This window comes from Tursiops truncatus, chromosome 7 (assembly GCF_011762595.2).
Source record: "Tursiops truncatus isolate mTurTru1 chromosome 7, mTurTru1.mat.Y, whole genome shotgun sequence".
In the NCBI taxonomy this organism is placed as follows: Eukaryota; Metazoa; Chordata; class Mammalia; order Artiodactyla; family Delphinidae; genus Tursiops; species Tursiops truncatus.
The window spans coordinates 8,307,252-8,321,453 of NC_047040.1; the positions used below are offsets into that span (position 1 = coordinate 8,307,252).

At 53.0% G+C, this 14,202-nt stretch overlaps 1 protein-coding gene across 12 annotated transcripts in view; it reads right to left on the reverse strand.

Annotated features, from left to right (window-relative positions):
• Positions 1 to 1,682: 1,682 nt before the first annotated feature.
• Positions 1,683 to 14,202, reverse strand: part of ARMC9 (armadillo repeat containing 9) — a 139,057-nt gene continuing 126,537 nt past the window's right edge. For 2 of the 12 annotated variants that reach the window (XM_033859555.2, XM_033859556.2), the window contains 3 exons: positions 12,100 to 12,229; positions 5,612 to 5,784; positions 1,683 to 2,405 (listed from right to left, as the gene is read on the reverse strand). In XM_033859555.2, coding sequence (XP_033715446.1) covers positions 2,230 to 2,405; positions 5,612 to 5,784; positions 12,100 to 12,229 — 479 coding nt within the window. In that variant the 3' untranslated portion in view covers positions 1,683 to 2,229. The other 10 variants (XM_073807129.1, XM_073807131.1, XM_073807130.1 and 7 more) reach the window with 9 other exon arrangements.

The window sequence follows — 14,202 nt, forward strand, 5'->3', positions numbered from 1 at the left end:
ACCGCTCTCTGGAAGGTGTCCTCAGGCAGCCCAGCCCTCCTCCAGCTCTGACTGTGGTGAGCACCTTCCACGCACTGCTTTCCTCCCCGGGTTCTGGAGCATGTGCTCCCAGCCTGGCTCCTCCCTGGAGACTGTCTCCTGCACCAGCCACTCTTCTTTCTCTCACCCCTGGTTCTGCCCTAGTTTTCTTATTTCTCCAGTTCCCTCCTCTGAGATCCCATCCATTCCCAGGCTTCAACTGACACCTTAAAGAGACGACTCTGTGTAGGTCTCTCTAGGCCTGACTTTCTGTGAATTCTACAAGCTCCTCCTAGAAATCTGCCCATCACTTCAGTCTGGTGCTGGCGCCCTGCCCTGAACTGTGGCTGTCTGCAAAGGCCAGGACTTCTTCCTAGAAGATGGATAGCAACTCACAGGCCAGTGGAAGCTTGTCTCCTGCTGCGAGTTTAGCCAAGCTGCTCTGTGATGTTGCTGCAGCATCTGCCGTGTGGCTCAGTGAGGCCGCAGAGGCTTTGAACTGACCCCAGCCCTCTCGCTAGTGCGTGGCCCAGGAACAGCCTGCAGCTCAGAGGTAAGAGTAAGTTCCCGATAGGACTTCCCCAAGGGCCTAGTGATATAGAGTCTCCCCCACCTCCCAGGACCTCCCCGTGTGTCCCGTCCCCGACCCCAGGAGAGCCGTGTACCTCCCCCGGAGGTACTTCTCTGTTGCACTTTCCCTTCACCGGGGCTCCACCTAAGCAACGTTAATTTAACAAAATCACAACACTCCGCAACCCAGTGCAGAGCAGCCCCACAGGATACGTTTGTTGAACTGAATTAAAATGGGAAGTTTATGCCACGGTGGAAAAACCATCCTGAAAGATTTGGTTCTGAGGCGTGAGGTAAGTTCTGAACACCCTCTCTATGGTAGATTGTCGCAGACCTGTCGGGTTTGTTTCTGGGTCCTTGTCGGTCCCTCTTGCACAGACTTGGCCTTGGCCATGTAACCTGTGTTGGCCAATGGGAGAGCAGCAAACGTGATGCAGGTAGAAACCTGAACAGCACGTGGGTTTGAGCTCTCTCACTGCAATTGTTGCCCTGAGACCACCATGTGAACGAGCCTGAGCTAACTTGCTGGAGGATAAACCCAGGACCCAGCCCGCAGCCAACTGCCAGACACGAGTGAGGCCCTTGACTGCCCTCTGATCAGCTGGGTCCATCCAAGCCCGAGAGAGCTGCCCCTCTGGGTCCAGCCTCCATTGCTGATCCACACAGTTGTGAAGCTAATAAATTGTTGTTTTATGCCATTAAGTTTTGGGGGCAGTTTGTTATGTGCAAAAGTGAACTGCATCACTCCTTAGAACAACTCCCCACAGGGTCTGGAGAGCTGAAGATGGTCAGGCAGGCAGGCCCAGCCCCTCGGCCACGAGGCTGTACTATCAGCACCCTGGGAGGCCCCAGGAGGATCTCCCCAGATCCCAGGCGAGGCCAGTGAGGCATTCACCTCGCACACAAAATGTAAGCGGTGCCCCTGGATTCAAGATACATGGTATTTTAATGCAATTCAGCAAACTATGGCTCGTGGGCTGGCTGCCTATTTTTGTAAGTAAAGCTTTATCGGAATCGGGGCCGGGATTAAGGTTCTGCAAGCAAGGTGGGGCCACAGAAGCATGTGGTCAGATCCTGTTTGTTTTTTTAAAATAAATTTATTTATTTTTGGCTGTGTTGGATCTTCAGTGCTGTGTGTGGGCTTTCTCTAGTTGCGGTGAGCGGGGGCTTCTCTTCGTAGCTGTGCGCGGGCTCTAGGCACGCCGGTTTCAGTAGTTATGGCACGTGGGCTCAGTAGTTGTGGCTTGTGGGCTCTAGAGCGCAGGCTCAGTAGTTGTGGCGCACGGGCTTAGTTGCTCCACGGCATGTGGGCTCTTCCTGGACTAGGGCTCGAACCCCTGTCCCTTAAATTGGCAGACAGATTCTTAACTACTGTGCCAACAGGGAAGCCCCAGATTCTGTTTTTATTATAAGTTTGATACTTTGTCATGGATTTTTTGTGTGAATCTTATTTACTTGTGCTTTTTTTTTTTTTTTTTAGCTCCTTTGATTTGGGCCAAATACTTTCCAGCCTGCCGCGTGAGCCCTGGTATCTGACTAGATCTCAAACCTCTACCTGCCTATTATATTCCCACCAAGGGTCATAATTTAAGCTGTTGCTGGACTTTACACTTGTTGTGAATGAGCAAATGAGATCAAGTCCTACTCAGGAGAAATTAAGGGGCCAGTAACCAGAGAGCTGGGATCAGCTTTCAGGGGCAGAAGGACTCTTCCCGAAGGCCCATTTCTCCAAAGTTCCATGGACTCCTCTCCACGTCTTCCCTGAGTAGGTTTCATGGGCAAATCCTCAGAGCTGCATGATTTGGTTTCCAGATGACCTGTGAAAACGTTCTGGTTTCGGTTTTGTATATTTGATTTCCCCCCCCGCACCCCACCCCGTAGACAGTGTTTATATCCACCTCCCATTAGGGCAGCAGAGAGCTAGAATATTTACGCATAAATCATTGGTATTTTACAAAGTCTCTTTTGTGCCATCAGCCTTGGGATGTGGAAGTGTGTGTCTGCAAGAGGGCCCTCCCAGAGGCCGAGGCCATGTTTAGTCCCCAGGGAACCGCCCAGACCACTGCTGGTGACCTCAGTGTAGTTTGCCCACATTGTTTTTTTATCCCAAATGGCCAGACATTTACAAATCACACTTGAGCTCATCCGCAGGCTTGAGGAGAAAGAGAAGTTCCCCTTGCATCAGGGAGGCTATGGGTGGTAACAGATGAGTTACCCACTCCCTCTGGATTCTGGAGACAGGGCTTCTCCCACGCCAAGGCAGGGCACGCCTGTGCCAGTTGGTGGCATCTGAGGAATCTGAAGGGAGTGGACAGTGCTGGAGAGAATGGGAGAGATTTTTCCATGATGCTCCTCTGCTGTTCATCAGCAAACACTCTCTGCCTTTTCAACGTTTCACCGCGGAGCGCTTCCATTTCAGGGACCCAGTCTCTCCTCCTCCTGTTTGTCCGTATCAACAACACTGAGAGAAGTGTTCGTGTTTTCTCTTTATTCCTTCAGAGGTCAAGCCAGGCGTTCAGAGGGCCTGGAGGCTGACATTCCCAAGAAGGCAGGGCAGTGTTCCACACAGCCTCCTTCCCCAGGAACAGAGAGGGGCTCACGCATTTCCAGAGAATCAAGATGGGCCAGTGACACGACCACAGAGTTCTAATGTGCCCAGCCTGGCACCGCTGCCAAGACCTTGCGAGATTAACCCAGGGTCCTGGCCCATGATGTGTTTACAGTCATCACAGGGGCAACCTGGCCTCTTGCCTGCTCCAACATTCTCCCGTTTACCTCTCTGCCCGCTCTCCTGAGGAGTCAGAAGGCCACTGAAAAACGCAGTGCTTATCCTTTATTTATGTCCAGTGGGGCCACAGTAATGTCTCCACTAATGGGCATGGCCAGGGCAGACGGACTGCCTGGGGGGCAGCATGTGATTTTATTCACACACACACACACGTACCATCTAAATACTGATAATTTTATTTCAATATTTGTGTTTTAGAAGAGGTCAGACCCTGCGACTAGCTTGAGTAACATTCCTGGCTCTGCAGTGAAGTTTCTTTCTCTGTCCTCAGACGTGGGCCCTGAGGGCACCCTCGGCAAGAAGCGAGTACCAGCGGGGGGACAGTCACACTGCCTGTGGCACTATTTGTGCTTATGGTCTTAATGGAGGGAGGGAAATGGCTTTAAACTGGTCAACGCTCTGAGTCCTTAAAACACACGTGCAGAAGCATGGGGCTGCCTTGGAATAGCCATATTCCCAGCCAGAGAGGGGAACACACCACATTCTTACCAGATTTTAAAAGAGGAAGAAAATACGAAGTCTGCTGCTCAGGCAGCGGGCTTGAGAATGAGTTTCTGTTACTCTCAGTCCCTTCTGTTTCCTCATACTCGGTCTGGGTGAGGGGGACCAGTTTCCGCCGAGGCCAGGGTCCCGTCTCCGGCCGAGATGTCTGGCTCCGGCTCTTCCGCAGAAGCTCCCGAGATGGACGAGATGGACAGGCTCATGGATTTGGCTGTGCTGCTCCCCCAGCTGGGTGCCAGGGGGAGGGCGGGCAGGAAGGGCGGTGGCAGGACCCTGGGGCATGGGCTGTGGTGGGCCTGGTCCTGGATGCCTGGAGGGCTGTCCCCCTCAGCCCCTGAAGCCACCTGGCGGCTCACTGACAACTGTCTCTTCACATCTGTCACCTGCAGCTGCTGGCTGGCTGAGGGCAGGAAGTTGGCTGGTCACTGGGCAACGGGATGGTGACACCGGGGAAGAACCCAGCCTCACTTCCTGGAAGACTGGCCGCCTGGAGAAGAAAATCTAGGCAAGCTGCCAGCGCCAGGCCGGTCTCAGCACAGAGCCCCGTCTGTCCCACACAAGCCCTTCTTTCAACAGGAGAACCTTCCCTCCCGGGTCACCTGCTCTGCGGCCAGGGCCTGAGTCGGGCGGCCACGCTCGTTCCTTACAGGAAGCAGGCTGCCCGGTGCGGGGACTCAGTGAGCTCCGCCGGCCGCGCGCCAGTGTCTGTTGAGGCCGAGGGACGCGTGTCTGCTGCTACCCACCCCGTGCGCCGGCCAGCCCGTCCGCGGCCGGGTGCTGCCACCGTGGTTACGAGAGCAGGGGCGCCCGGCCTGCTGCAGCCCGGAGGCCGGGCAGGGATGGGCGGCCTGCCTGCCCCTCTCCTGGCCGCCCCCCACCCCCCACCCCGTACTCGCCGGCATTTCCTCCGGACCTGTGTGCGGAAGCACCGCGGTGGGGAGGCCGGGCTGGGGCCCCGCGTGTGTTTCCCAGCAGAGGGGCGCTGCAAGAAGGGGGAGGGCCCCGCGGGCTTCCCAGCCTCGGCCCATTTACACGCTCCCAGCCCAACGGCTCCCCGGCTGGCCAGAGTGCCCGGGGCCACGCCAGGAAGGGAAGGGGCCGGCCGCAGGCCTGCATACATCCTGAGAGTGACTGATTCTGTGCCACTTGACGTTCTTTTGTTCGGTTTCTCTTTTGTTTTCCCTTATTTTTAGTAAAGCCCTTTAGAAAGTTACGGGCTCAGCTGGGGAGTGGAGGGGTGTGGTCAAGTAGCCGACGGGCAGGGGACAGAGAAGCGGTCTTTACCGCTAGTAAAAGGGCAGGAGGGGGACCCCAGGGACAGAGGGTGGCCCTTGGACACCCCCCTCGGTCCCTCGGGCGACCCCTCCGCCCAGCCTGCGAGGAAGCACCTGCTTCTGTCTGATTTCGAGGCCGCCCTGAGCTGCTGCTGGCTGCTTCCCACCAGAAGGCCGGTTCGGATTTCAGGGTTGACCTGCAAGCCCCACGCAGGGGGATCTTGTCTCCGAGTGGCACTGCCTGGAGGGTGTCATTCCACCTGTCTGTGTATGAGCCGCTGAGGCCAAGGGCAATTTCATAAACAGAAAGATGAGTGAAGAACCGGTCCCTGGGGCAGAGGAAGCGACCGGCTAGGGCCCTGGTCCTGCGGGGAGGGGAAGCGGGCCTTGGTCCGGTGGGCACGGAAGGGGCACCAGTCAGATGCAGAAGGCCAGCGCCCTTCCCTGCAGGCTGACTTACTTTGCAGGCTCCTCGTGGCGGACGCCGTGGAGCCGGGGCGGCTGGCCTGCTGTGGGCCACACGAGGAGAAATGAGGGGCCAGAGCCGATGCCTTGGCCTTGGGTGGGTTCAGGTCCAGGATCTCCGGGCTGCAGGGGGCCCGGGGCTTGTAGGCGAAGCCTGGTGTAAACTCCCTGGAACAGAATGTGCAATCTGAAGTCACAGGAGGAAGGAAGGACCCCCCTTTCCAAGCACTAATAGATGCCAGGCATGCACTGTCCTGGGCACGTGGTGGGGGTGAGGGAGAGCAGGGCACCCAGAGCCATAAGTCCCTGCCCCACGAAGCTCACGTTTTAGGGCAGGAGGGAGACGATGAAAGAGGAATCAATGCTAAGGAGGAGAGGAAGCAAGGAAGGGAATAGGGAACTTGGGAGAGTATTAAATTGTGAGATCCAATGGCGAGGAAAGCTGTGGCTGGCAGAGTAATGGTACCCAGTTAGGTCCATGTCCTACTCCCTGGGACCTTACATGACAAAAGGGAATTAAGGCTGCAGGTGTGAGATTATCCTAGATTACTGGGGTGGGCCCAAGGTAATCACAAGGGTCCTTAAGAGTGGGAGAGAGGCAGAAGAAGAGAGGCAGAGGAACAGGTATGGCCACGGAAAAAAGGCACAGAGACGCCACGCTGCTGGCTTGAAGGATGGTGGAAGGGGCCACGAGCCAAGGAGGGCATGAGGCCTCTAGAAGCCAGAAAAGACAGAAAAGAGATTCTTCCCTAGACCTCCGGAATGTAACCTGTCCAGTGGACACCTTGATTCCAGCCCACTGAGACCTGTGTAGGACTTCTAACCTAGGGAACTGTAAGATAATAAATTTGTGTTTGTTCAGGTGACTAAATGTGTGCTAATTTATCATAGCAATTGGAAAGTGATTTTAGATGGGGTAGCCCGAGAAGGCCTCAGTGAGAAGGTGACTTTTAGCCCCCAAACAATCCTGTGAGGCAGGCATTACTACCCCATTTTTCAGATGTTAAAACTGAGGCTCTAAGTTTATAAACTTTCCCAAGGTCACACACATAACAAGCAGTTAGTGAGGCCAAGCTCTGAACCCAGTGGGATCTTATAGCCAGCCATCCTGCAGACGCCCTCAGGACCCCATCCCAATGGACCAGCTTCACAGAGACAGGAGCCAGCTTTCCTCCGGCACCTGCAGCCACCGCAGCTGGGGTTGGTGATGTGACTTCCCGGCCCAGCCCTTTGCTCTCTGGCTGTCATTGAGCTATATACATGCTCAATTCTTCTTCCCACCTCGACTTCTGGGGCCTTTGCTATCTATGCGCCCATTTTCCGGACAATAACTCTGAAGACTGGAGTCCCGGGTTGTCACCCAGGGTTGTTGTCACCATTGAATGAGCTGATGTCAGCGCCAGCTCCGCTCCCGGCAGGCAGCAGGTACTCCTATAGTCCAGCTTCCCTTCAATAAGTGGGTGTCTCCATCTGCGGGCTGCACACAGTGGGCGCACGGCAGGTACTGTGAGCTTGGCGAGTGAGGGGGTCCCCCCATTGCATCCCCTGGGACAGGGAGATGCTGACCGGCTGCAGGGCTTCCCAGTGGGCAGTGAGGAGTATGTGTGTGTGCATGTGCGTGTGCGTGTGTGGTGTGTGCTGGGGGTTGAAACTGAGGTCTGTGGGAAGTGCGGGATCCAGTGGCCGGGAAGGAGGGTGGGGGGCCCAGAGGGTGCGCTCACTGGAAGGACCTGGACTCTCAGTCCCGCTGTGCTGCTCTCTAGCTGGTGACGAGAGTGAGCAAGTCTGCTGACGTTTTGGGAGCCTCAGTTTCCTCACCTGTAAAATGTTTTCTATAGGACAGCTCTGAAGGTAGGGTGGCTGTGCTCCGGGCCCAGCTGTGGTAAAGTGCCCCCTAAATGGGGGTTACGGCTCTGGGGAGTGAGACTTGGGAGGAAACTGCATAATTTTTGGATTCATTTCTATATGCCTCCTTTTTTTTTTTTATATTGAGAATCTATTACTTTAATAATCAGAAAAATAAAACTTAAATATCTGAAAAGTCTCCAAATTCAAATTTAGAAAAAGACCGGCATACACCACTATATATAAAATAGATAACTAATAAGGACCTACTGTAGAGCACAGGGGACTCTACTCAGTACTCTGTAATGGCCTCTATGGGAAAAGAATCTAAAAAGGAGTGGATATATGTATACGTATAACTGATTCACTTTGCTGTACAGCAGGAACTAATACAACATTGTAAATCAACTATATTCCAATAAAGCAAAAAAAGAGAGGCTGGCATAAAAACCGCCCATACTTTAGACAAGGAATCTTTCATACCAGGTTGAAAAGGATAGAGGAGATTTAGCCCTATTACGTTTTTTTAAATTTTAATTTTTTTTCTTCAAAAAGCAAAATTTATTTTTATGTCACTCATAATATTGTCCCTCCAGGTGAACTCCCTAAGAGCAGCAATTTGGTCTAGTTGACCTTTGAGCCCCAGTGTCCAGCACGGTTTCTGAGCACCACATGCATTACCAGTGAATGAAAGAAAAGCAAAACCTTAGGGCAAAGGCGTCATAAATTCCGGTATATAGATCAGATGAAAGAGCACACAATCATTAAAAATAATGAAGATGGGGGCTACTCAGGCGTATGAGAGAGAATGGAATAAGGCTGAAAACAGAGCAATACAGAGTAGCATGTAAGTCTGACTGCAATTGTGTGAAAGCAGGCATGCACTGCTGACACTTCTTCCACATACAAAGAAGCTTCTTATACGGGCTAATGAGGTGGTTTTCCTTTCATATTATTGAGTTCATATGTTTTCTCCTATTTTGCTGTTCTAATTTTGATATACAGATTTTTTTTTTTCTTTTTTTGGCCTGTGGCTTGTGGGATCTCAGTTCCCTGACCAGGGATTGAACCCGGGCCATGTCAGTGAAAGCCCGGAATCCCAGACCACCAGGGAACTCCCTAATTTTGATATTTTTTATCATTGTTATTGCAGTAAAATATACAGAACATAAAAATCTTGACCATCTTTAAATGTAGCCCCATTACACTTTAAGAAGGAATACTTGAGAGACACTAGTAAAAACTACTCAGGTGAGCACTGGGGCTATTCCCGGCAATGGTAACGGCACAGGGTCAGCCCTGGGTTACCTGGGGATGTCCCATCACACGGTCATGGAACAGGGTGGCCAGATTTGGAGGAGCTAGACGTGCAGGCCCAGGACGGCTGGCCCGCTTCACCCCGTGGGGCCTTAGAGCCAGTGGGCAGCAAGGTCAAGTTGCAGGGTCAGAGGCAGCCGAGGTGAGTTGGCAAGAAGTGAAGGGAGAAAAAAGTCTGGGCAGCAGGGCTGGGAATCTCTAACCTCCCAACCCAGGGCAACCAGGAAAGGGTCCCATCCTTTTTGGAGAGCGAGTTGGCAATGCGTGTGAACACCCTTACGTGCAGGTTAATTTTATGGGTCAACATTGCTGGGCCATGGCACCCAGGTATTTGATCAAATATTGTCTGGATATTTCTGTGCAAGTGTTTTTTGGATGAGATGAACATTTCAATAGGTGGACTTTTTTTTTTTTTTTTTGGCCGTGCTGTGCGGCTTGTGGGATCTTAGTTTCCCGACCACGGATTGAACCCGAGCCCTTGGCAGTGAGAATGCAGAGTCCTAACCACTGGACCGCCAGGGAACTCCTCACAGGTGGCCTTTGGGTAAAGCAGACTGCCCTCCAGAATGTGGGTGGGTCTCATCTGATCACTTTTGGATTTGTCAGGCCTCTGCTACTATGGGAGCCGGTTCCTTAAAAGAAATCGCTGTATAGACACACTTCCTGTTGGTTCTCTTTCTCTGGAGAATCCTAACTAATACACCTTAAAAGGCAGCCTCCTCTCTGCCGTGGGACGTGACCTTTGTTTGGCCAGGGCAGCGTTGCTGCTGGGGAAAGAGCACCCTCAGGCAGAGGCTCCCTCGGCTGGCTCCCCCCGTTGGCATTGGAGAAACTGGCCTTTGGCAGACACCGGGGGGCCGCCCTTCGGCTTGGCAGGTGCCCCCCATCCCATGAGGTTCCCCAAACCACCTGGGGGGCTGCAGGAAGTGGCGGTGTGGACTGAGGACGCTGGCCACTGTCACTGAACTCTGCAGGGATGATGGCATCAGGACCCCCTGGAAAGGACTCTGTACGAGGCGGGGATAGGCGTCTGTCGGTAAGGGTCAGCTTGGCCTCTGAGTGGCCCCTAGCCCCCTAACGCCCCAGAATGTTGAGCTCAGCAGTCTGGGCAGCTAGGAGCCAGAGCCAGGAACGGGCGACGGTCTGGCAGGAGATGGGGCCGGATGAGGGCAGAGCAGAAAAAGCACATGGATGGCAGGTGCCTACAATTTAGAAAAACGTAATCTGCTGCAGGAACACATGGTGCTGGGTCCTAGTAAGAGGTAAACTTCAATATATTGGTAAATTGGGAGGCAGCCTGCAAGGTAGGCGATTACTTATTAAAGAAGACTGGCCTGCTTATATTATCTCCCTTATCAATAGGAACATTGTGTTGGAAGGGAGTAGCAATAAAAGGCTTCTGGAGATATTTAATCTCTACTTGTGTTTGGAATGTTGCTGAGTCATAATCCGAAGATGGCTGGCGGCCGATGGGTCGGCAAGGCCACGGGACAGTCTGGGCAGCAAGGTCCCTCACCTTCCCGGGGGTGACGGCTGGAAAGCAACGCTGCACGTTCCAAGGTGCAGGTCAGCCCCTCCAGGTCTGGACCGACAGATTTCCCGGGAGAGGGCCTTGGCTCTTCTTGGGATAAATGCTTTTTTAGAAAAATGCATTTTCATAGCCTGGTTAACAGTTACTCAAAGCTAAGCGGATAGAAAAAAGAAAAGGAGAACTTGGCTGTGGGGAGGTGTGGGATGGTGGGGTCCGAACATTTTTACTCCTGGCTTTTCTAGGAAGGCAATTGCACAGCAAGACCAGCTGCTGGAAGCCACGAGGCTGCAATCATCTTTACACCACCTCAAAGTTGGGGCTAAGCAACGAGGGCTAGGGCTATCATTCCGTCTACCAATGACCCACGCCCAGAGCTCCAGGGCCTTCCTTCTGCCGCAAACGAGGGCCCACCCAGCCGACTCATCTTCCTCCAGCGCCAGGGGCTGCCCTCCCCCCTACAGACAGAGAGAGAGGAGTTGTCAAGCCAGAGAGAGAGCCACTCTCTCTTCCTTTCTCCTGAGGATCCATCCATCGCCTGTTTTGAGCTCCTGCCCTGGGCCAGGTGTGGGAACACAGGGACAAACACCCTGCTCATGGCCTCTGTCTTTGAGGAGCGCGGGAGACAGTCACGGAGCACGTGACCACAGTGGGCCTCGGGCTCATCATCTTTTACGCCCTCGGCCCGGGAGAGACATCCAGGACTGCCCCCCTGCCCTGTGCAGGTTCCAAAGTCCTTCCGGCTCATCCCCACACAGCAGGAAAGAAAGGTGCAGGGTCGCTGCCTGCCCCAGTGGGTGCCGGCTCTGCTAGGGCTTCTGCAGGTCATCTCGGACTCCCTGGCCACTCCTGCAGGCGGTGGGTGGCTTCAGGCCTCTCTGGAGCCTGGAATGCGGGCCCTCCCACTGCCTCACCCAGCTCCCCGAGGCGCCGCTGCTGCTGCCGCCGGAGCGTGACCACAACTGAGGTTAGGGTGACCCTGCGGACACAGCAAGGGAAGTCCTTCCCTGTTCTGTGGGAAGGTGGGGCGCGGGAGGCCTGGACAGTCACTGTGGCAAGATCCCTCTACTTCCGAGACTGCAAGGCGTAGTCATGTTCACCATGACTCTAGCCCAGTGTTTTAGTGCAGGAGGTTGGCTTGTCTATGGTGACACGCTCAGCCGGCAGGGCGTTCTGTGACCAGGAGGAAGTGGTGGGCGGCGGTTGGGAGACAGGCTGGGTCTGAGTCCAGAGCCGGGCCCCTCCCCCTGAGCAGGCTTCCTCTGAGCTGAAAGAGGGAGCCTGTGAGAGATTAAGAAAAACAGTGCTTTCTAGGTTCTAAAGAACCCCTAGTAAGCCGTCAAGCAGCAGTTTGTGCTCGTTGGGAAAGAGGGAGAGAAAAGAACTTTTATTTTCTTCTTGGAGGCCCAGTTTCGGTTTCAGGAAGCTGACATTGGAGCCAAACCATTTTACTGATCTCGTTCATCTTTCTCCCCTCCAAAGCCAACTGCTAAGATAGGACACCGACCTCAAATTACTTCTAATCACAAACCCTCCCCAACATGTTTACCTATCAGTTCTTAAAACTAGTCTCTTGGGCATGTTTGTAAGTTTTTCTCTCCTTCCGGTCTGACAGCTGATACCTCTCCTGAGGCAGGTCCCTCCCCTTGGGCTCTGAGGTTATCACGTGCGGTGACCACAGTCCCCCGAGGGTCTCAGAACCGCGCTTCAGGGCCCAGCGAAACGCTCCTTTGCTTCCATCGTCAGACACTGGGCCTCAGAGGAGCCTCCCCAGGATACCTCCCCATCCCTACCTGGTGGTCTCGCCACTGTCCAGGGCACAGGGCACCTCCCTAGGCTGGCTCAGGCCCCCCGCTGGGGGCAGGTGAGGCTCTCCCTGACGTCCTGCTGGCAACCGCTCTCCCGACTTGGCATCGATGGTGGCTGGGGAAGAGGAGAGAGCTCAGTTGACTTCTGCTCTGGAAGCTCTTTGAGGATGCTCTTTGCTGGGCTGCGCCCTGAAGTCGAGAAAAGCACACACCCCGGGCCAGTCCCTCACGGCTCCCCGGCGCCTGTGGATGGGGACTTGTTTACTCGTGCAGCTCGGGGCCTTTCCAGATGGCCACTTGATGTACTTATAACCTGAGGGTGCAACAGGCATGCTCTGGCTGGAGCACACGAAGCGCAGAGAAGGACAGACCAGCGGTCCTGTCGCCTCCCACACTCCCACTGCCTCTCAGGGAAAAGCCAACAAAAGCCAGAACTGTCTCCTGGGCCCCTGCTTGGCGCTGATGCACAGCGGCCCAGAGGCACCCTGAAAAACTCTTCGTGTTTATTTGAAATTCAAGTTCACCTGGGTGTCCTGTATTTTTATTTGCCAAATCTGGCAACCCCAGAGGTGGGGCTCTCTTCGCCCTGTGCTGCCCCAGGATCCTTCAGGCCTGAATCCCTGTCTTCCCCCAGGGGCAGGAACCTCCATAATACCACCTAGCAAGGACAAGGCCACCTAGATCACCCCAAGATCACGGGGAGTGATGGGAGAAGTCCCAGATGACACTGCCACAGATGCCTCCCAAGGGTCTGGGGACGGGCCTGTTCTGTATTTCAAATGACATGGACCCCTCTTTCTCCAGCCCTGCTTCTCCTCTTCTTGTTCTACAGCCAAAGGGGTCTGTGTCACCATCAGAGCAACACTGTGACAGTCTGGATTCACTGCTTCCTTAATCCAAGCTCTTTTCAGCTCTTTCATTAAAAAAAAAAAAAAAAAGTCTCTCTAGCACCTTTGCAACGTGGCCTCTGCTTTATCTAAAATATAGAGAGTCTTCCCTACATAAACAGACATGTCTCCAAAGAAGACGTACAGATGGCCAACAGGCACATGAAAGACGCTAAACATCGCTAATTATTAGACAAATGCAAATTAAAACTACAATGATATACCACTTCACACCGGTCAGAATGGCCATCATTAAAAAGTCTCTAACAAATGCTGGAGAGGGTGTGGAGAAAAGGCAACCCTCCTACACTGTTGGTGGGAACGTAAGTTGGTGCAGCCACTATGGAAAACGAATGGAGTTTCCTCAGAAAAACTACAAATAGAGTTGCCATATGACTAGCAATTCCACTCCTGGGCGTATATCCAGACAAAACTATAATTCAAAAAGATACACGCGCCCCTATGTTCACAGCAGCACTATTCACAATAGCCAAGACACTAAATGTCCACTGACAGATGAATGGATAAAGAAGACGTGGTACATATATACCATGGAATACAACTCAGCCTTAAAAAAGAATGAGATAATGCCATTTGCAGCAGCATGGATGGACCTAGAGATTATCATACTAGGTGAAGTAAGTCAGAAAGAGAAAGACAAACACCATACTTATATGGTACAAAAACACATACTCACTTATACGTGGAATCTAAAATATGACACAAATGAACTTATCTATGAAACAGAAGCAGACTCCCAGACATAGAGAACAGACTTGTGGTGGCCAAGGGGGCGGGGGGTGGGGACGGGATGGAGTGGGAGTTTGGGGTCAGCAGGTGCAAACTAGTATATATAGAATGGGTAAACAAGGTCCTACTGTATAGCACAGGGAACGATATTCAATATCCTGTGATAAACCATAATGGAAAAGAATATAAAAAAGAATGTATATATATGTGTAACTAAATCACTTTGCTGTAGAGCAGAAATTAATGCAACATTGTAAATCAACTAGACTTCAATTAAAAAAAAATCTTCCCTGCAGGTTTCCTCAAATCCATAGCAAGGGGGCGCAGCTTTGACTTCCAGATAACTCTCTTTTGACCCAAACGAGGACTCTGTTTCTGGTATGGAACCCAATGGGTGGCTTTATTTACAGTCCACATTGGACAGTCTCCACCCAGAACTGGGACTGGAACT